Below are 23,761 nucleotides of genomic sequence, written 5' to 3'. Positions count from 1 at the left end.
TTATTGATTTCAGATAGGAAGGGAGACAGAGAGAGGGATAGAAACATCAAAGATGAGAATCATTGATTAGCTGCCTCCTGCACACCCGCTACTGGGGATCGAGCTTGCAACCTGGGCATGTGACCTGAATTGGAATCGGATCTTGACCTCCTTCCTGGTTCATAGGTTGATGATCCCCCACTGAGCGACACAAGCCAGGCCAAAGTACTACTGTTCTTGATATCTTAAAACTGTCTCTGAGGACTGTGGAAATTTACTCTTCAAGTAAACAAACCCACAGATTTGGAAAAGTGACACTGATCATCTGGTTCTAAAACTTACCATTTAGTAATCAGTATAGGTTTTTCTATTGCATTGATGATTGGCTCTTACACATTCAACAGCTGGCATTAGGCCACTATCTATTTTAAAGTGACACCAGGGCTAGTCTTGGTTTTAATCTATTGATCAAATAGCCTAGAGCCCAAATCTACCAGAGGAAAAGAAAAAACCACTGTAATTGGATAAGTCTGAGGTATGCCTTCATAGATTCATGATCCATGTTTTTTGAAAATTTTACTTTTTTGCCAGAAATTTTGACCGTGTTGAATCAAAGCATCTAGGCCACCACAACTGAGTCTATTATATAAACCCATAACCATGTTACAAAATAGATGGCACAATGCGGTACAAAAATATCTTTCTAGCAACATGAGGGCGCCCTGCAGTGGGTCATGTTCAAGGGCAACTTGAAGAGGGGCGTTCTCTCCCCTCCAGAGCAATTCTAGGAAGGGAAGAGATCTGAGCTGCAGAGACTGGGAAACATGGGATTGTCTCCCGAGCTACGTTCCAACAATCCAAGCATAAAGGTACAGGATGCCCAAGAGATCAAATCCCCAATCTTGGCAGGTATTTTAATTCTTATAAAAATGACTCCCCACCTCTCATGTTGAGCCTGTGTTTGCTGGTCACTCCACAAAACAAAGCATCCTGCGGTGTGAAAGATTCGTTCCCCTTGGCCACCAATCTCTGCTCAATTGCATGAGACCAGGGCAAACTGTGCTTCCGGATTGCAACTCTATGTCACTCATTCCTCATAATTAAGAATTTCACTTAGGTTGGAGAAAAAAGCAGGCCAGACCCTTGCTGTTCTGAGAAGTGTTTTATAAGTATTCTTCTCATACAACTGCAAAGCATCAGAGCACCATGGAAATGTTTAGTGGGTCCTCAGAAAGGTAAATGCTGAATTACCATATGATCCAGCAATTCTGCTCCCAACTAGGCCCCCAAGAAAGTGGAAAACAGGGACACAAACAGAAATTCGTACACTGGTCTTTATAGAGGCACTGTTCACAAGAGCTCCAACGACCCATTGGCAGATGAATGAATAAGCAAATGTGATATATACCCATACAAGGGATATTATTAATTTTTGAAAAGAAATGAAATTCTGATAGGTGCTACAGCATAGATAAACCTTGAGGACATTATGCTGAGTGGAATAAGCCAGACACAAAAGGACAAACACTATATGATTTCCCTTAGGTGAGTATCTAGAACAGACAGATTCATAGAGACAGAAAGGAGAATACAGTTTACCAGGGGTTGGAGAGGGGGAATAGAAAGTTATTATTTAATGCAGCGGTCGCCAACCGGTGGTCCACAGACCACTCATGGTCCATGAGGTCCGAAAGGTTGGCGACCGCTGGCTTACTGGGTATAGAGTTTCTGGTGGGGATGATTAAAAAAAGTTCTAGAAGTAGATACTGGTGATGGTTGCACAACACTTTGAACATACTTAATGGCACTAATTGGTACAAATAAAAATGGCAAATTTTATAGTATACATATTTTATCAGAATTAAAAGTAGGAGCTTCCACAACAATCCAAAATCTTACCCAATATCGATTGAGGGGGGGGGAGGGAGACTTATAATCTGATAGATAGAGCACCTGAATTAATCTGAAAAGTAATCACATTATTTTAAATCTTAGAACACATATCCTTATGTGAATAGGGGGTTAAGGTTCTGATATGTGAATAGGGAGTTAAGTTTTTCTTAAGTTTCCTTTTCAAGACCTGTGCGAAGCGATTGGGGAGGTGACTCAGCTGGGAATCCAGCAAGCAGAGCAGATAAGCATGGATAGGCCGACCCACCAGGAGTCAAAACATCATCTCGTCAACATCATCTCATCGCCTGATGACTAAGGACAATAGCTGACGTCTGCAGACCCCCGGGCCTGTACATAACACCCTAGCCCAGCAGAAAGCATCACTCTAGAGCAGCCGTGGGCAAGGATCCGGCCCTTTTGAAATGAATAAAACTAAAAAAAAAAAGACCGTACCCTTTTTTGTAATGATGTTTACTTTGAATTGATATTAGTTCACACAAACACTCCATCCATGCTTTTGTTCCGGCCCTCCGGTCCAGTTTAAGAACCCATTGTGGCCCTCGAGTCAAAAAGTTTGCCCACCCCTGCCCTAGCCCCTTCCCCTTTATAATCCTGTTCCTAGCACCTTGCTGTAAGACACGCGGTCTTCTTGGTGTGCTGGCCTTCTCAATAAATGCCTTATATGAGTCACCTGCCTTTGTTATTGGACACAGCGACAGGCAGCCTGAGCCCAACTGGGGATTTCCTGGTAACAATATCACTGTGAGAAATGTATGACCCGATCCATTATGGGCACCTTCCTTTGAGCTGACTTTTCTAGTTATAGGTGCATCCGTTACATTTCGGAATTGACTATTTCTACAAAGCATTCTCAATGATACTCCTCATGGCAAACTTTTGTGTTCGCCTCAGACAATGAGTACAGCGGGCCTTGGATTTATGAAGGAAAACTTCTGTTCTGGCCCACGGTTACCATGCCATATCGGCAACTGTCACTTTAAGATGGTGGTTGGCCAAGAACAAAGCAAACCCATGTGACAAGAGACAGAAAACACAGGAAATCAAGCTGGTTGTGTAATGGCCTCCCAATGCCTAGGAGTCCCTAGCTGAAGTCTGTCAATTCTCCCGAGTAGAGGGGCAAACAGAGACATCCACGAGCCAGAGATCTTGCCGTGATGTCGTCTGCGCCACCTACCTGATGAAGCAGTCCCGGCCATCCCGGCTCGCCGTCATCTCCCATCCATAGGGGGGGACCTGGTTCAAGCCCCAGGTTCCCGAGGGAGGTGGCCAGCCTGAAGACTTCGTCCTGTGGCTGCGAAAGAAGAAAGAAAAGCATCATTACAGCGGACTCCTGCACATTTCTTCTGAGACGCCCAGAAGGCGCATAGGACCTGCTCCATGCAACTGTGGGCTGTATCCTCAGCTGACTGCGTGACTATGTTGTGTCAGGTATCATGCTTTGTAATTTTCTGGATAGAATCTTGCTCACTCTTTTTTTTTTTAATCTGTCTTTATTGATTTCAGAGAGGAAGGGAGAGGGAGAGAGAAACATCAATGAGGAGAGAGAATCATCGATCGGCTGCCTCCTGCACGCCCCCTACTGGGGATCAAGCTCACAACCCGGGCATGTGCCGTGACCAAGAAGCAAACCGTGACACTCCACCACTGAGTGACATGGGCAGGGCTAGCAAAATAGTTTTGACCTAACCTCTAAAGGGGTTTAGAGCAAGCATGTCAAACTCACGGCCCGCAGGCCGCATGCAGCACACAATGAATATTTTTGTGGCCCAGCCAATATGCCAATATAATGGTATGTAAGAAACATTTTAATAAAAATTTTGTAACTTAATTTTTACAGCATCCTGTCACACATAATTATTAATAATGAACTACAACATTCGCTAATGACTGATGACTATCATCGTGTTGCATTCATTTCCTTTACGCACAGGCGCACCATTTCTCTCCACTAATACCAGCAGCTAATATTTTAGCAGCCGATGGCCACGTCATTATTCCTGGACTGACTTGTTTGGTGTACGCAACAGGAAATATTTCGCTTTCAGAGGAGAAGAAAAATAGGTTTTGTGTGACAGAGGGCCCTCTTAGAGAAGCTTTTCCTTCATTAAGTTATTTCTGTACACCTTTCATGCCAGTTGAACTTTCTCAAAAAGAATTTCAGAGAAAAGATAATTCTTACTAATTCCCTCTCAGCATATATCCTACAAACTAATCTTTTCTGAGATGTTGGTGAGAGGTATTTTGTAAACTTTTTCTTTTTTCCCCTTATGTCTTACATAGATGAAACATTTCTATTGTGTATTAATTGTTAAGGGCTAGACCAGGGGTGGGCAACCTTTTTGACTCGAGGGCCACAATGGGTTCTTAAACTGGACCGGAGGGCCGGAACAAAAGCATGGATGGAGTGTTTGTGTGAACTAATATCAATTCAAAGTAAACATCATTACATAAAAGGGTACGGTCTTTTTTTTTTTTTTTTAGTTTTATTCATTTCAAACGGGCCGGATACGGCCCGCGGGCCGTAGTTTGCCCACGGCTGGTTTAGAGACTCACCCGGTCTATGAGCCTCAATTCAAGAAACCCCCACTTAATGACCCTGGAGCGCTCAGTTCCCACCAATATTTTCAGCTACATAAGGTGTGTGTGTGTGGGGGTGTTTCTCTTCAAATTATCACCACACACTTGTCTTGCATGTGACAGATTTTTAAAGGCCCGGGTCTGATATCCGGAGAGTGGTTTGATTTATGCCCGGCAACCCCTGCGCCACACCAGCTGGGCTCTCGGGTGCCTTTTCCCAGAGGCCCTGTGAGGTGAATGCACTGACCCATTTTACACACGAGGAAACAATGACTGGCTCAGCAGGATGAAGCAAATTTCCTAAGGACACACAAGCCAATTTTGAGCAAAAGTTCTGCACACTTTCCATGAACTGAGCATTGCCGAGAAAAGATACTAGAACAGTTTGGCACATAAGTGGACATCACACCACAATATAAACCCACGGGTCAAAATAAACTCCCAGTTTTATGGGTCTAGGGGTCAAACAACCCAAGCCTCAGTATCCTGAACGCCTCTCACAAAAGGCAAACTTTCGGCGCCTGTAACCACACTGCAAGCAAGGTGGGCCATTCAGCCCGAGACAAACTCTCCATGTCATTTACAGCGAAAAGCCACATATCAGCTTTGACATTTTGCCTCATCAGCAACACGGAAGGAGCGGTTACTGAGAATTTGCTGAAACGGTGCCTTCGCAAGATGAAGAGGAAGGGGGAAGTGACTCCACGTGACCAACAGGTGGTCACCATCCCCAGCCAGAGGCCCGCACCCCGTTGCGGGGGCTCCTGCAGAAATTCCACTGATCTCTCATCGATGCCCAAGACCCCCGCCGAGCTTATGGATGCAAAGGAAATGAGCGATACCAGTTCAGGTTGAGCAATATTGCGCTTCACGCAGCCTTTGGATCCAGGTGTAGTTACTCTCTGGATGGCCTGCCCAGGCCTCACCATCCGCCGGTCAATACCCCGCCTCGCCTCCGACGCCAGGCACCACATTCACAACTTCACTCTCAGTGGCAGATCTCATGGGAACAGCACCCAAAACCGGGGTGTCAGCCTTTCTTTTAGGATTTCTTTCTTTCTTTTTATTTATTTATTTTGATTTGTCAACCTTTCTTTAAAAAGATATCTTTTATTGATTTCAGAGAGAGAGGGAGAGGGAAAGAGAGAGAGAAACATCACTGATGAGAGAGAATCATGGATCGGCTGCCTCCTGCACGCCCCACACTGGGGATCGAGCCCCCAACACAGGCATGTGCCCGTGACCGGGAATCAGACCCTGACCTCCTGGTTCATAGGTCCACGCCCAACCACTGAGCCACGCTGGCCGGGCAGGGGTGTCAACCTTTCTGTGATGAGGAGAGACTTCATTCCCCAGGTTGCAGGGTAACGCACCGCAACCCTCCCCCCCAGCTCATGCACTTGACCATGACCCAACACTACTCCCTGGGGAAGCAAGCACATTTCCTGTAAGTACTGTGGAGAGGAACTCTTTTGCATCATGTTAACCGCCTCCCTCGCTTCTCTTGAACTTCCTTTCGGTTTTCCCACATCCATCACGAAGTGTGGTGAGCGAGAGCTCACACATTGAACCCGCGTCTGGCAAATTTAGAATGCACGGCAGGGTGATTTCTGGCCGGATGACTATTCAAAAACAAAGACGCGGGGAGAGCATTTGTTCCTCTTCTTCGTGCAGAAGTCAGCAGCAGCCATTTCCTCGGGCGGTGTTTTACAAAAGGTGCTGCTTTCCTGCAGCGAGAAAACACATGAATTTCCACCCCGAGCTACCCCCGAAACCGCCAATTTCTCTGCACTCGCAGGTGCATGCTTTCTAAGGGGAGGACCGAAAAGAACAGGCCCGGAGGGGTATGAACACAGTATATCCGCTATTACAAAGGCTGGAAAAGGGTTTGTGCAGTGTGAGGTGCCACAAAGAATATTCTTGAAAGTGAAAGGAGACCTATGCTGAGAGCACAACAATTTATTCTGCATTATTAATTTATGTACTGTATCCGAACGTCTACCTTTCCCAGCACAGCTAACTTATTTTATATATATAATTTTTAAATTGATTTCAGAGAGGAAGGAAGAGGGAGAAAGAGATAGAAACATCAATGATGAGAGAGAATAATTGATTGGCTGCCTCCTGCACACCCCACCCTGGGGATGGAGCCTGCAACCCTGGCAAGTGCCCTTGACCAGAATTGAACCCGGGATCCTTCAGTCCACAGGCTGACACTCTATCCACTGAGCCAAACCGGCTAGGGCTCGGCTAACTTACTGAAGACAAAACAGTACACTGTCTTTTCTCTTCTCTTTTCCTTTCTTCCCTTCTCCAAAACCCTCCACACCCACAGTCTAAATCACTAAAAGACACAGCCTCCCTAATATAATTGACATGTAAATGAAAGAACTGTAATAATGAGCTGGAGGAAGCCTGCGTTCTATTATGAGCTACATTGTGTCCTGTCCAGAATGTTCAGGAAGTCGTAAGCAACAGTCCACGAAGTTGTTTCCCAATAAATCCTTTTGTCATAAAACACCAAGTGAAGCTACTGGAAAAATCCACAAACACTAATTGAGTTAATTCAGGTCAAGGGGCAGCAGTTGTTACAAAACAAATAACTGAATAATTAAACTCAGACATGATTAGAAACCTGTCTGTTAATGTGTTGATATGAAATGCATGGGTCAGGGCCCTGGCCAGTGTGGGTCACTTGGTTGAGCATCATCTCATGAGGTCTCTGGTTGGATTCCAGATCAGGGCACATGCCCTGGTTGTGGGCTCGATCCCTGGTAGGTGGGATGCAGGAGGCAGCCAATGGATGTTTCTCTCTCCTTGAAGATTCTCTAGCTCTTTCTCCCTCTCCCTTCCTCTCTCTCTCAAATCAATAAAAACATATTTTTTAAAAAAATACATGGGTCAGAAAGGCATGAGTAGAACTCAAAAACTTAAAACAGGGAGTAGAAAAAAGATAACAGTGTTTGTACATATGTAACAATAAGAGTCTGGAGAAAAAACAAGGATGCAGGTCATAACTGGGGGGACTTGGCTCCCGCGCTATGCAGTGTGCTCACTGGAAGTCCACCCCAACCACAACATCCATCCTTGAAGCTGACAGTTTACTCTCTGCTGGGAAGGTGCTCCAGGAACCTTTTCTGAATCCCACCTCTATGGCTGCACCAAACTTCCCACCACTCCCAAATGCCGCCCATCCAATCATTACTGAAGACACAGTTTCTTCTACCCAGAGGCGAAGAGGTGGCCCCTTGTAGAGCAGCAGCAGGGCCAGTGCATATAAACTAGCTGGTGTGGCTCAGTGGATAGAGTGTCGGCCTGCAGACTGAAGGGTCCAAGATTCCAGTCCGGCCACGGGGACATCCCCGGGCTGTGGGCTCGATCCCCAGTAGAGGGCGTACAGGAAGCAGCCAATCAATGATTCTCATAATTGATGTTTCTCCTTCTCTCTCTCCCACCCCCTTCCTCTCTGAAATCAATAAAAATATTTTAAAAATAGAATAAAAAGAATGGGCTCTATTTTGAAGACAGGCAAGTTGTTAACAACTCCTGACATTTATTAAGGGATTATTCAATGCCAAGCTCTGTGCTAAGGATTCTATGTTGTCTGGCTCACAATATCCTGTGTTATAAAGACTCTGCCAAATAAAGCTCCGTGTAACCCTGGAGGGATACAGGACTCACAATGGTTTTATCCATTCTCCAAATAGAAAAAGGGCAGAAGGATCATCATCTATTTTTTGCCCCTCGTCTAGCAAGAATGGGTTAAAACTAGCCCCAGTGACACCTCTCTGTAAGGTCCAAAGTTGAAGAGTGCAAGCTGCTCTCAAAGGAGAAGAAAATATTAGACACGTTTCCCCAGGAGCCAGGAATCCCAGCTGTGTGTGCAGAGGGTCAGTTTCCACTGGTCTCGGCCCGGCCCCGAGATTCCTTGCAAGTCCGATGTTCTGTGACTTCCACTCGAGATCACGGCTGTGTGAGCCACTTTCAAACACTTAGCTCAGCCTTAAAAATAGCGACCTACATCGGCAGGGCTATTTCAGGCCCTCCGGAAACTCCCCAGGACTCACTGAACTGGTTTGCAACTTTGTGCTTCGCCCATCTATTCTCAGCAACAGATTGAAACTGTCCTGACAAAAAAGATCTTGATGCATGAAGAGGGAGCAGCTGCGAAGGGTACAGGCACAGTTGCAGAGCTATTAGTGTTGGGACCATGGGCGAGCCACCCCGGGTCTCCTCCTGTGGGCACAGCTCTCAGCCCTGGACCAAATCTTGAGGGCAAAACTGACCTATTAGAAGTGATCTGTAGGCTGCTATGGTGACCTGAGTTTCCCAGGAAACACCGCTCAGTATCAGAAAAAAGGATGCTGTAGCCCTAGCCGGATTGGCTCAGTGGATAGAGTGTCGGCCTGCGGACTGCAGGGTCCTGGGTTCGATTCCGATCAAGGCCCTAGTCGGGGCTCGTGCAGGAGGCAATCCATCGATGTGTTTCTGTAACATCGATGTTTCTCTCTGTCTTTCCCTCTCTCTTCTACTCGCTCTAAAAACCAATGGAAAAATATCCTCGGGTGAGGATTAACAAAAAACAAAACAAAAAAGAAAAAAGGATGCCTCAGGGGAGAAGGAAGATGAGAACAGTTTCCAAAGTCTGGAGTCAGATTCCAATTCTGCCATTTACTAGCTTTGTGACCCTGGACACGAAACTCTTTCTACCATGTTTTCATTATCTGGAAACTGGAATTAGTCTCACTTAGGGATTCTTTCCTGGGGTGATTTTGGCCCAGGGAAATATATGGCAATGATTAGAGATGTTGTTGGCTGTCACTGCTAGGGGAGGGGCTCAGGGATGAGACCAGGCATGTTGCTGAACACCCCTCCATGCAGAGGACACCCCAGAACAGAATGATCCTGCCACAATGACAATGTGCCCCTGCTTATTAGCTCGTGACGTAAGGAGAGTATGATTCCGAGCTCAGAATTGAACATACACTTGATGCTTAATACACTTAAAACAAAAAAGCCTTCTCAAAGTTTCCACATGAAGCCTAATTACTAGTATGATAAACTAGAGGCCCCGTGCATGGATTCATGCACTGTAGGGACCCTCAGCCTGGTCTCCGCTCTCTCGAAATCTAGGATCCCTGCAGTGATTGGATCGAAACCAGCAGCCTGACATCCCCCAAGGGATGTAGTAGTGAACGTGGGCAGGCGGGGAGGAGCCCGAGCCTGGGCCGGGCGGCAAGCCGCTCCCGCTCAATCAGGTGCTGCTATGCCTGCCGCCGTGGCTCGGTAGTGCTGCCACGGAGGCGGGAGAGACTCCCGCCGCCACAGCTGCTCTCGCCAGCTGTGAGGCTGGCTTCTGGCTGAGTGGCGCTCCCACTGTGGTAGTGCACTGACCACCAGGGGACACCTCCTGCGTTGAGTGCCTGCCCCCTCGTGGTCAGTGCGCATCATAGCAACCGGTCGAGTGGTCAATCAATCATAACGGTCGCTTAGGCTTTTATATATATAGATTATATCTTTACGTCACAGAGAATGACTTCAAATCCCAGGTTTGCCACTTTAATGGCTGCACAGCTTTGGGCGAATGACTTGGCCTTTCTGGGTTTCAGTTTTTGTGTCAAATGGAAGCAACACCCAGTTCACGGCCACACTCTGCAGCTCAATGAGATGCAGAAAGCCCTGCAGGACAGAGCTGGACTCATTCAGGATGTCCCATCAGACCACACGCTGGGTTACAAATGTTTCTACTAGAATGAAGATAACTTTTGTATTTGACCTCCACGTTTCAACAGCACTTCTACAGACAGGATTCCTTAGGGACTCGCAGGCCTGCCCAGTAAGCAACACAGCGCCCGGGAAAGCAATAATGAGTCTATTCTGAAGGAGACGAAATCGAGGCTCAATGTCCAGTGGAGGCACCAGAACTCCTGCCCGGAGGGAGATGGGCCCAGCCAGCCAGTTGGAAGGGAGATTGTGTTTGACCTCCATTGTTCTGGGGTGGAAATGGGGGGTGAGGAGGACAGAGCCCCCCATGCAAAGCTCCTACTGGCATCAGACAACTAGTTAGAAGTGTACCTAGGACATAAGCCTGAGGCTTCCTACTCCAAATTCCATATTACTTACACCAAGCATGTCAAACTCAAAGGCTAACACGGGCCACATAAACCAGGTATGCGGCCCTCGGGCTGCGAGTTTGACATGCTTGACTTACACTGTACCATGATGAGGTCTTCCTTACACACCTGGTAGTATTTCCAGCCAGGAGCCAGGATTAAGCTGTGTCCTCGGGAATGGGTATTGAGAGGTTAATTATCATGTCCATTTCAGATAAGCCACATCCATTCAGGTTTTCATCCCTGACAGAGAATGGCAACACGCACATCCAACCAAATCAAACCTGACCCTGAATTTGACCCGCCTTATTTCTGTCGACTCACAGAGATTATTTGCAGAATAACCTAAGGTTATTTAGTCTTACAGATGGCATTACAAAATGTAAAGTATTTTTTCATGTATTTTGCTCTAAATGGAGCTTGGGTTACAGTAGCCACCAAATAACAGAACTAACTTCACGCGATGTACGAGCAGATGACATTCAATCTAGGTGGACGTGCAATGGGGGTTCAGGCAAAGGCAGCAGAGAGGGACTGAGAGAAACGAACCAAAGATGGTTCTGGAAGAATTTAAAAAGCTCCAAGTTTGGTGGAAGCCTCGTTCCTTCAGTGATCAACTTGGTGTTCCCCGTTGGGGGGGGGGGTCCTGTCCTACAAGGTTTCTTGTCCCCAGGAGTAACTGACTAACCAACCTAGCGTTTTGGTCCCAGTTCATGATGCTGTGGCTGGTCAGGCGTGTTCTGAATCAGGCTGCCTTCTCTTCTCTCTCAGAACAGAACTCTCTCGGCTCGACCCGCGTGGCTCAGTGGTTAAGCGTTGACCTATGAACCAGGATTCCCGGTTGGGGCACATGCCTGGGTTGCGGCCTCCATCCCAGTAGGGGGCGTGCAGGAGGCAGCTGATCCATGATTCTCTCTCATCACTGATGTCTCTCTCTCTCTCTCTCTCTCCCCCTCTCCCTCCCTCCCTCTCCGAAATCAATAAAAATGTTTTGTTTTGTTTTGTTTTTAAGAAGAATATAACTCTCTTCGACCAGTAGCCACAGCATCACAGTCTCCTGTAAGAGGGACGGTTTCCATCCTACGCTCCCTCATTAGCAGCTGCCAGGGCCGGCGCCTGAGAAGAAAGCTACCCTGACGGGGTGAAAATAACATCAAGGCCACGCAGACAGGAGTAAGGATCAGCCTACCAACTATTTTTAAGATTTCACTGCTGTGATGACAAGGAGGACAGGAAAATACCGCGGAGGGGGGAAAGCAGGCAGTCGAAAACTACTTTAAAAATTCATGCGAAGCCTCCTAAAAGCAGAAACTCAAAAATATGTTCATCACCAAACCATTTCACTCAAGCTTGAATGTGTTATTAATCAAGAGTTTGTTTACCTATGGTAGCCCTAGCTGGTTTGGCTCAGTGGATAGAGCATCGGCCTGCAGACTGAAGGGTCCCAGGTTCAATTCTGGTCAAGGGCACATGCCCCGGTTGCCGGCTCGATCCCCAGTGGGGGGCGTGCAGGAGGCAGCCGGTCAATGATTCTCTCTCATCATTGATGTTTCTCTCTAACCCTCTCCCCTCCTCTCTGAAATCAATAAATATATATTTTTTTCAAAAAAGAGTTTACCTCTGGTAAAAGACATCAGGATGTCTATTTTCATAACCAAATTCGAACCTTTTTCTTATTATCTTCATCTGCTTCATTGCATGGTTTCGCAATCCACACATTAAAACTGTGTGGTTCTAAGCCACGAGTTTCAATACAAACCTCTCACCAGCTCACTGAATTCCATTTCCTAACTGGGTATCGGGGAGAACGACCAGGAGACTGAAATCCAGGCTAACAGGTTCTCTTTCCAAGAACTTGGACATTCATACTGTAGCCCCACTCTGTATGAAATGCTGTGACACACTCAAGACAGCCTGGGCGTCTGAGGACATATACGTAGAGACCCCAGACACTGCACGCAAGGGTGGCCATCAACGTCAGATGCAACTCTGCCTTGAATGAGACATTTGATTTTTGCAAAGTGCGTTTGCATCCGTTAGCACACTGAAGTCTCCAGCTCTGTGGGTCCGGGAGGACAATCAGAATTAGCCCTGACATGTGCAGCAGGAAACGGATGCAGACTGGCCAGCATGGCCAAGGATGGCCAGAGAGGCGCTCCAGAACCAAATATGGGAACAGTCAGCCCACCAACAATCGAGACCCTTTGACTAGAATGCTGTTGTCCCTGCACGCGGCGCCAGTGGATATGCAAGACCAGGTCTTCTTCATCCTTCTCCGTCTCTTACTCAGACCAGCATCCAGGATACAACAGCAGCTCAGTGTGAATGGAATGAATGCAGGAGTCTGAGGTACCTGCTGGCACTGGCTCAGCGTCTTAGGCATTAAAGTGGTAGCTCCCTGCCTGCAAGCAGGTGAGCGTGTGTGTTGGGGGAGGAGGCGGATAATATGAGTTTAATGACTGCTATTAGGCAGCCACTGTGCTGGGGATTTTCACAGGTTGGTCCATTTTCCATCTCACCACAGCTTCACAAGAGGGGCTGGTTGCCGCCATGACGGCTCAGACCATGGCTACCATTCAGCCATAAGACGAACGGACAGAACTGGTTCCAGAGTGAGGGTCCACAATAGGAAGTACTGAGAAAAATATCTGTGTGCACAGAAATAGTCACCCCCAAGCACCTGGCCCGGATCTTTTCTAGCCTGGCATTGCACTCATTTTGTATAAGGATATTCTGTGGTTTTTAAGCCAACTCGCTTGTCATTCCCTGAACACACATGTCCTCCATGGTCATGTCTCCGTTTCTTCATTCATGCTATTCCCTTGGGTAAAACACTCTCCTTCCCCTACTTTGATTCCCCGTTCCTGTCCACACTCTTCAAGATTGGTTCCTCCTATAAAACGCCTATGGAAGGCCAGCCCCTGAAGAGAACAGTCCCTGAATACTCTAAAATGATGACCTCGCTTCCCTGTACTTATGGGAACCTACCGTGTGCACCGTTGAGGTAGCATCCAACGTCTATAATTACTAATATATTTCCCATGTGAACCCGTGTCTTCCGAGATGATAAGCTACTGAACGTTCATGCCTTAAAAAACATTCCACATGCTCCACTTAGCTAATGCTCAATAAACATTGACTTGTTAATCAATTCGTTGCAACTTGAACTCTTCTCATTCAAGCTGCCACCTTGAATAGAAATGACCTCTTTTTGTCTGTGATATCCCTCAGCCAGCTGCGATTTCCCTCAAGACAGGGCGGTCTCCTTTATCTGTACATCCCTGGAGTTCACAGTACTTGGCAATGGTAAGGGTGCAACACATACTATGTGTGGACTGAGCAGACATGTAAGTGGTCTTGTCGCGCTTGCTTTGCTAGGTACACAAAACTGCACAGGAATAGGAATATTATCAATTGCTTTGGGCGGGAGACCTGAATACATGGAAGCGATAACATAACGCTTCATATTCCCTTCTGCTGTGGAATGGCTGGAGGGTCTGTCTCCGCATGATGGGAATGGACAGTGTGGCACCCATGGGACTCCACTGAGTTCACCCATGGCCAATGACCCTGTGCCCTGCACTATTAAATCCCGACCGCAACCACATCTGACATCGAGAGCAGGATCTGGCATGTAGAAACTGTTTCCTAATAGCATTTGTTTGAACGAACAAATGAATGACTAGCAGTCACTGTGGAACATCCTACAACAGAACTCATATGACAATGACCGGGCGGGTCCACGATTTCAGGAGACGGATGCTATAGCCCAGTGGTCGGCAAACTGCGGCTCGCGAGCCACATGCGCCTCTTTGGCCCCTTGAGTGTGGCTCTTCCGTACCCTAATTAAGTTAATAACAATGTACCTACCTATATAGTTTAAGTTTAAAAAAATTGGCTCTCAAAAGAAGTTTCAATTGTTGTACTGTTGATATTTGGCTCTGTTGACTAATGAGTTTGCCGATCACTGCTATAGCCCATAAGGCAGTGGTTCTCAACCTTGGCTGCACATTAGAATCACCTGGGAATCTTTTTAAATCCTGATTTCTGGGCCTCATCCTCCGGTAATTCTGTTTCTTTGTTACTAATGTGGTGGACCCAGCCCATAACAAAAAAACAAAATTTCCAGAGGATGAGGCCCAGAAATCAGGATTTAAAAAGATTCCCAGGTGATTCTAATGTGCAGCCAAAATTGAGAACCACTGCCATAAGGTAATACGGAGGTCAACAGGAACTCACTGCTTCAGCATTGCCTCTGTTTCTCTGAAAACCAAATCGCCATTCATCTAAACCTTACCGATACTAAATTAACCCTTGGTATCAAGTCATTTTCATTTTCCAGGTCAAGGTTCCCTTAGCCGGAAATAGCTCTCCTCTCATGGCAAGCTCACACTCCCAACCAAGACTGTTCGTTTCCTTGACTTCTCACTTTAAGAATCATATAGAAGAGTTGAAAGGCGTGTACAACTACCATTCCTGTCCTCTTCACCTAGAGCAGTATTTCTCAAAAAGGAGAGGTTTTGCCCCCCAGTGGACCGTTGGCAACGTCTGGACACATTTCTGGTGGTTACAACTGGGGGTGGTGGGGTGCTACTGGCACCTAGTGGGCAGAGGTCAGGGGTGCTGCTGCTGGTCTCAGAGTGCACAGCAGCGCCCACTACAGAGGGAGATTGGCCCCTATGTCAACAGTGAGGAGGTTGAAAAACAGTGACCGAGGTTTACCAGTTGTTCATATTTTGCAACATTTGTGTTATCCCATTTGCCTTCCCTCCTTTAGATTCTCCCTCTCTCTGTTTATGTGTATAAAATGTTTCCTTGAGCCCTAACCGGTTTGGCTCAGTGGATAGAGCGTCGGCCTGCGGACTGAAGGGTCCCAGGTTCGATTCCGGTCAAGGCCATGTACCTTGGTTGCTGGTACATCTTCAGTAGGGGGTGTGCAGGAGGCAGCCTGATTGATGTTTCTCTCTCATCAAGGTTTCTAACTCTCTGTCCCTATCCCTTCCTCTCTGTAAAAAATAAAATATATTTAAAAAATAAAATGTTTCCTTGAACCATTTCATCCTATATAATAAAGATGTAATATGCAAATGGTTGTTACGTAATGACTGACCGCATAATGACCGGATGAGGGATCAGCAGGAGGGTGGGGCAACAAGGGACAAGTGGGTGGCGGAGAGCTACAGGAGGGGGCAGGGCAGCAAGCGAAGGGGGTTCGGGGGGGAGCTACAGGAGGGCAGCAGCAAGCTATTGGCGCACGGATTCGTGCGCAGGGCTACTAGTAGTAAATAATAGACATGAGGATACTTCAGCACCATATTCGGCAGTATCTATCTCTGAAGAAAAAGCACATTCTCCTTCAAAACGATAAAACTGTATCAAAATCAAATTTAATATTGGCACAATGTTATCTAATATATAGTCCATATTCAAATTTCCTCAGCTATCCTAATAATGGTCTTTTATAGGTTTTCTTTTGTTTGATTCACTATCCAATCAGGCTTGATGTCTCCCATTTAGTCACCCTGTCTCTTTATTCAGTCATGTTTTAAGGATACAAAGTGGGAAAAAGTTGATGCAAGCTTTTCCTTCAAAACCCAGGAATAATGACCCATGTTTGTAAATCACACCATAGCGTCTGCTCAGCGGTAACTTCTGGAGTTCACACAGGGCCTGGCAAGAGTAGTTGTGCAACAGATACTGTTTCCTAACGGACCTGACACACAAGTGTTCAAACCTTTGACTCAGGACTAAGGTAGTCGTGTGCACTTGGGACACAGAAGAAAAGGGCCCCCAGGACTCCTCAGTTTTTTTTTTTTTTTTTGGAGGAGCAGAGCTCAAAATGGGAACACAAATTCATAATGTATCAGCAACCAGAAAGCAGAACTAAAAGTGTCTTAGAATTTATGAGGAGGAACCGGGCCCGTCAGGATGGAGAGGCCCACACATGCTCTTGGTTAGGGCCAGGTAGCAGGACAGACAGGACAAAGGACAGACAGGCGAGAGCGGCAACATACACGACGGGCAGCAGAACAAGGGTTTCCACATCAAAGAACATTTTACCCCAGTGAGAAAGCCCGGGACAGATGGCCGGGAGCTCAAGGCACAGCCAGACTAGACCGTTTACAGTTGCTGATGAATGGCAGACCTGCATGTACCCCTTTTGTCTTCCTCTTCCCAGAAGGATCTGAGGTGACAAATGAATCTCTTAAAGAGACAGTAAAGAATTTGGTTAAGCTGACGACTGGAGAGAAGATGGGCCACTCTGGACTGAGAGAAGAATCGGAGGGAACACACAAGGCATTGTACCAGCTAAGCCTCCACACAGAGAGGCCTTTCCGGTAATCAACAAGCATTCATTGGGCTTTGTCTCCTTTTTATAAGGTTCTGTGCTCAGCTCTGTATGAGACAGAGACCCTTTAACAGTGGTTCTCAACCTTCTGGCCCTTTAAATACAGTTCCTCGTGTTGTGACCCAGCCATAAAATTATTTTCGTTGCTACTTCATAACTGTCATGTTGCTACTGTTAGGAATCGTCATGTAAATATCTGATATGCAGGATGGTCTTAGGCAACCCCGGTGAAAGGGTCGTTCGACCGCCAAAGGGGTTGCAACCCAGAGGTTGAGAACTGCTGCCCTATAATGTACAGTTCCTACTCTCGGCTATCATGTAGTCAGAGAACTATTTGTCTCTTCCAAGCACCTGGTGACCTCATGACACTTCATTCATTCATTCATTCATTCATTCAAAATATGTTATTGAGGACTATTGTGCCAGGCATTGTGTGGGACTAATGCTTTGACAAGCAAATAGGGCGCTTGCCCTCATGGAATTGATGGTCTTGTTGAAGAAAGCAAGCATCCTTGCTCACCCTACTTCAACATTGTCCTGGCTCTGGTGGTTCCCAGAACCTTGAGCTCTCATTGAAACTCCTCAGGTAGGAGTGCATGCTGGGAAATGTGGGAATTGGGAGATGGGGAATCTGCCTTGCTCCTCTCCAATTATCCGACACAAAAGACAATTTCACCCGTAGTGACCTTTAAATGCTTTATCCTACTTGGTGTAGGGCCCAGCCTTTGCTCTTAGCTATAATATAGAACTTGAATATACTCTGAGGACCCACCAAATGTATCCTGTCATTGAACTTGACAGCGATTATGGGATTAATGAAACCCAGAATTGGCTGAATCTGCCAAATGGCCTAATCTAATTTTCAAGTACATTGTTAAAACACTTTTGCAAACACTCATTATTTTGAGAGGCAGCATTCAAGTTCACACTTGCCTTATTTTTAGATGACTCATAACATAATATTGCTACTCAAAAAGCTTAGCTGAATCCAATTGGCTTCGAACATCCTCATGAACTACATATAAAAAATTCAAACATATTCTGAGCTAGCTATCTATTGTGAAAATTATATTTTCATGGTTTGTTGGAGACAAGCACATATATTTTCATCAGTTCTGAATTTTTAGGGATTACTGTATAAAGGATTTGCTTGAGTGGACTGTAGTTTTCTCAATCTTCTCAGCCTTGCTTAATGAATTTTAGGATCCTATGTTTAACAAGTATATGTAATAGCGATCTCTCATTCCAGAAGTTTTTTTTAATTTCTGAGTAAGATAATCAAATATTACTTTAAAATTATCCTCAATTAGATACCAGCAGGAATAAACGGGAAGAGATTATTTAAAGAAAGAAAGTGGAGCCCTAACCGGTTTGGCTCAGTGGATAGAGCGACGGCCTGCGGACTGAAGGGTCCCAGGTTCGATTCCAGTCAAGGGCATGTACCTTGGTTGCAGGCACATCCCCAGTAGGGGGTGTGCAGGAGGCAACTGATCTATGTTTCTCTCTCATCGATGTTTCTAACTCCCTATTCCTCTCCCTTCCTCTCTGTAAAATATCAATAAAATATAAAAAAAAAGAAAGAAAGTGGAGAGAGGGAAAGGAACCGATATGACAATGTATGCGCCTGTTATGAACTAAAAGTGGAAAAAACATATAGAACAGTGATTCTCAACCTTCCTAATGCCGCGACCCTTTAATACAGTTCCTCATGTTGTGGTGACCCCCAACCATAAAATTATTTTCGTTGCTACTTCATAACTGTAATTTTGCTACTGTTAGGAATTGTCATGTAAATATCTGATATGCAGGATGTATTTTCATTGTTACAAATTGAACATAATTAAAGCATAGTGATTAATCACAAAAACAATATGTAATTATATATGTGTTTTCCGATGGTCTTAGGCTAACCCTGTGAAAGGGTCGTTCGACCCCGCAAAGGGGTTGCGACCCACAAGTTGAGAACCGCTGATATAGAGGGAAGAGCACTGGCCTGAAAGGCAGAAAAGTAGGTTCTAAGTGTGCCATTTATAACAGGGGTCAGCAAACATTTTTTATAAAGAACCAGATAATAAATATTTTCAGCTTTGAAAGTCATGGGGTCTCTATTGCATCTCCTCAACTCTACAGTTATATTTCCAGTAGCCACAGATGATATGTGAACGGAGGGGTCTGGCTGTATTAAAAAAAAAATCTGTATTTGGTCACGTGGCTATAGTTTTCTGACCCCAGATATGTAGTGGCACCTTGATTCGGTTACTTTTCTTTGTGACCTCAATTTTCTTATACATAGAATAAAGATGCTGGACTACGTGATAACTGAGGTCCAAAATGTCACCTTCATCAACCAAACAAATCTCTTGTTCAAAGGCCATCATCTTTAACAGGATTGGGAAAAGGCCAGGTACAAAAAATCCACAAAAATTCCCACCGACAAAAATAGTTCACCACTCAAGGATAGCAAACAAGATTCCTATTTTCCAAAGTATCTGACGCAAAGAAGGAACATGATAGCTCAGTCCATCACATTGGTGAATATTTATGGGAAGTTATAAATCTATGAAACATTGATCTTGTCTTGTAAATAGGGCCACTGTCTGGATGACTGGTGTTTTATAGGCATCTAAAACCTAAATGGAAAATCTCTCGTGGCTGCTCTCCAAAATTCCAATAAAAATTCTTTTAGCTTGTCCAAACACAATGTGATGTTCTAAGACTATTTTAATATCAAGAAAGATGATGCTTATTAAGAGCCACCATTATTTCGGCCTCATGCACATTGTTTAAACTGTCAAAGGGCATTAATTTTCGCAGCTAAAGAGCTGGAGTCCTCGTCAAATTCTGCAGGTGGACCAGAAAGCCCACCCTCTTTCATTATTTTCATAGCTTCCCATTCTGCCCTCACATTTCCATAACGATTTGAGAACAATTACATTTATTGTGAAAAGCATAAGAACTGTAGCCAAAAAAAATAGGGCCATTAGCAACAATATCGGGGTGGTTTGGTTTTCCTCCATCCTCCCAGCTTCCATTCAGAGTTCATCCATATTTTTCATTCTGTCTGCTCCCAACATAGGCATGTTATCAATGAACACAGAGAAAAGATCCAGAATTGCCTTGTCCTCGCTCCAGTAATGGCCACAAGGAAGCTCTGCTACCGTTTTGGTTTTGTTTTTTTTTATGTACAAACGTGATTATTTTCTAAATAGGGACAAAACCTATCCTGCATTTCCCCAAGGTATGCCAGGGCGCAGCAATGAGCTCAAAACACTGGAAGAAAATAAGCTCTCAATATTTCTCCATTGGGGAGTAGTTATTTCCACAGCCAGGAAGACATTGATTTACAAAGTGTGCAGACTTACAAATGGTGGGAAAGAGCTGTACTGTAACCATATGGGACAAGCTAAGTTTTAATTAGACAAGTTCGAAAAATCTGCCCCTCTAAGTGACAATAATAATTTATACCACAAGCGTGAATATTTCCAGGAAAGAGATTTCATCAAGGAGGTGGTACATTTATTAGAAAGTGCAGAAAGGCCCTTCAGAATGAAGAGTGCCCCTGATAGCAAGGCTCCTCCAATGTCAACACATTTTTGCATGAGAATTAGCTGAGCATCTAGTTACAAAGGGGGTCCAGGGAGGGTGGGGCTGCATTCCTAATGGGCGCCCCTGCTATGCTGAGGATGCTGGTCCCAGGAGCACACTTGGGGGAAGAAGCTTTAAGAAGTTTCTGGAACATGAAATCAACTATTGCTGCTGGAGCCCCAATCGGTTTGGCTCAGTGGACAGAGCATCGGCCTGCAGACTGAAGGGTCCCAGGTTCGATTCTGGTCAAGGGCATGGACCTTGGTTGCGGGCACATCCCCAGGAGGGGTTGTGCAGGAGGCAGCTGATCGATGTTTCTCTCTCATCGATGTTTCTAACTCTCTATCCCTCTCCCTTCCTCTCTGTAAAAAAATCAGTAACAAATATTTTTTTATAAAAACAACTATTGCTACTGGAGGTCTCCACTGGGGATGCCCAGACAGGTGTCTGAGAGCCCAGTGAGATGGGCTGGCAAGGATTTGCCAAGAAAAAAGTCAGCACCCACTCCTTCCCTGACATTGACCTTGGGAGACAGGGGTCAAGGCAAGAGTCCAAGGAAAACCAAACCAAACAAAGTATGTCTGCTGACCCATAGTGGCCCTTTCCATTCAGGGTCATCTCAGATTTCTTGTTTTATTGCAAATCAGCGAGCTAAACGAGATGGACAAGACACCTAATGAGCCAATTAGTTAGGAGTCATCTTTATGGCGCGCAGGTTCAGAGCAGATGACCTCTGGCAAATTCTGAACCCCACATACAGGAAGTCCCCCGTATTTTAAATTTTTGAGCCTCTTTGTTTGCAGATATTACAAAGGGCTCTGTGTGAGTTATTGTGAAGGACAGTTGTCACCTTGAATACATATCGTATCTAATCCAACACTTGTCATATCTGTACAGACAACTTGTAACTTTGAGTCCATATTATATCTAATCAAACACCTGTAACTTTGGATGAAAAAACACTTGGCAGAATATGTGAAGTAATATAGTGTATCAGCCCCTTTAGATGGCTAGCTTGCAAGGTCAGACAGTTAAGTTTATCTTTTCTGTTCAAGCAAAAAACGAAGCGATTTTACAGTCTAAAAATAACAGAGTTGACCTACGGAATAAGAGACCGTCTAAGAATAACAGAGTAGTTCAAACAGCAGTTTCAAACAGCAGTTTCCCAAAGGGGGGATTACTATGCTTCCTTCTAACATATGAGCAGGGTGACCACCCACGAAATGCACCTCTAACCCATTTCTCTCCAACGTTAGCCGATGACCTCCCTTAAGGTCTAGATCCAAAGGGCTCAGTTCCTCGGGCTGGATTCAGGGGTCAGTACCCATCTCAGAAGCCCTATGGCATCCACAGATGCAGACAAGGCACCCAAGGCATGGCCTGGCCCTAATCTTTGCCTGAGGCTCTGCTTTTTAAAAAATATATATTTTTATTGATTTTCAGAGGAAGGGAGAAATAGAAACCTCAATGATGAGAGAGAATCATCGATCGGCTGCCTCCTGCATGCCCCCCATGGGGGATCGAGCCATGCGGGCATGCGCCCCAATCTGGAATTGAACGGTGACCTCCTGGTTCATAGGTTGACACTAAACCACTGGGCCACACTGGCCGCGTGGCTTTGGGTTTTTAGCAGAGCCAGAGATTCAAGGCTTTGGGAAACTACCCTCAAAGCCCCTACCCTACTCCTCTCCGCAAGGATTTGTTGAGCACGTACAGGATCTTAGTGATACTCACCTTTCCCTGGAACGGCGATGACTTACTGGAAATGTGATAGGGTCCCAACCCAGAAGGAACACCCTGTATGGACATATACATTGACTAACCAACCAGCTCTCGCCAAGTGCCCCAAGCCCTCGCGCCTTCCTCATTCTCCTTAAAAGAGTGCTAACCGCTGCACGGGCTGCTGCTCTCCCTTTGTGAGGTCTTTCCTGTGTCACCTGGTTTTCGGCCTCCGACGGATCTTTCACTTAGAACTTGTCTAAACTCTGTAAGAACACGAACTGCTCAGCTGGCCCCACGTCTCAAGGAACATGTCCAAAGGTGATGACAGGAATCAAAGATAAAATAATCTGAGGACAAGCGAAAAGAAACCAGACGGAAGACAGGCATCCGTCTAGAAGAAGTACGTGTCCTCTTCAACCATCTGGTGGGCTACCTCCTTCACAGGGACTTGACGCTCACATCCAATAACGGTGTCTCCCCCCTCTGTTCTCAGTGGTCAGCACACTACAGCCCATGGGCTTGGCCCACCACCTGCTTTTTTTGTTTTTTTTTTTTAAATATATTTTTATTGATTTCAGGGAGGAAGGGAGAGGGAGAGAGAGAGAGAGAAACATCCATGATGAGAGAGAATCATGGATCGGCTGCCTCCTGCACGCCCCCCACTGGGGATCGAGCCCGCAACCTGGGCCTGTGCCCTGACCGGAATGGAACCATGACCTCCTGGTTCATAGGTCAATGCTCAACCACTGAGCCACGCAGGCCAGGTCACCACCTGCTTTGATAAATAAAATACTATTGGAATATGGCCATGCCCACTAATTTAAGTGTTGTCTATGATTGGGTTTTTCGTGTGAAAATGGCAGAGTTGAATAATGTGACAGTCATGCATATGACAGGTCTGCAAAGCTATACCGTCCTGGTATCACTTCTATTGCAATTTGTATCACAGTCACCTCTAAATAGGGAGAGAGAGGTAGGGGAGGCGGGAGGGGGGAGAAAATGAGAGAGAGAGAGAGAGAGAGAGAGAGAGAGAGAGAGAGAGGCGCTCTCCAGGCCCACACAGCTGCAGAACTCCAGCAGGTGCAGTGTGTAAGTAACCCTGTCTCTCTGTTCCTTAACAGGTCCCAAGCATCATTATATCAGAGTAGGCCGTGGACCACCAGCTCGGCAAATGGCCTGACGTTAAGGGCTTCATGAATAGCGTTGAATGAAACGGAACTCGGGAGTTCTTCTCGGGCACAACTGAAGCCGTGCTATCCAGGACACTGCAATTACCAGGAGCAATAAGCAAGCATCTGATTATACCTGTAAATGGATTAGCAGAGACCAAATGGGCCTTTTGGCACCAAGACAGAAGCGGCTGTCACAGCCATTGTGCTTGACCGGGATTTTACAGGAGGCGCCATCATGAATGGAAGGCCTAGAAGACTTGCTATTAGCACTGGGGAGCCTGGGTGTGTCTACACTTGCAAGCCCAGCAGATCAAGAGCACTGTGGCCACGCCTTCCACTGCAAACCATGA

General features: G+C 45.9%; 1 protein-coding gene across 3 annotated transcripts in view; it reads right to left on the bottom strand.

Moving 5' to 3' along the window:
- Positions 1 to 23,761, bottom strand: part of FRMPD4 (FERM and PDZ domain containing 4) — a 616,060-nt gene that overhangs the window by 107,374 nt on the left and 484,925 nt on the right. For all 3 annotated transcript variants that reach the window (XM_014528843.1, XM_005880816.2, XM_005880817.2), the window contains one exon: positions 3,068 to 3,184. In XM_014528843.1, coding sequence (XP_014384329.1) covers positions 3,068 to 3,184 — 117 coding nt within the window. The remainder of the gene's footprint in view (positions 1 to 3,067; positions 3,185 to 23,761) is intronic.

Source organism: Myotis brandtii, unplaced genomic scaffold, assembly GCF_000412655.1.
Source record: "Myotis brandtii unplaced genomic scaffold, ASM41265v1 scaffold655, whole genome shotgun sequence".
Taxonomy (NCBI): domain Eukaryota; kingdom Metazoa; phylum Chordata; class Mammalia; order Chiroptera; family Vespertilionidae; genus Myotis; species Myotis brandtii.
Note: the sequence above shows the minus strand (reverse complement) of the source record. Positions and strands in the feature narration are given on the sequence as shown.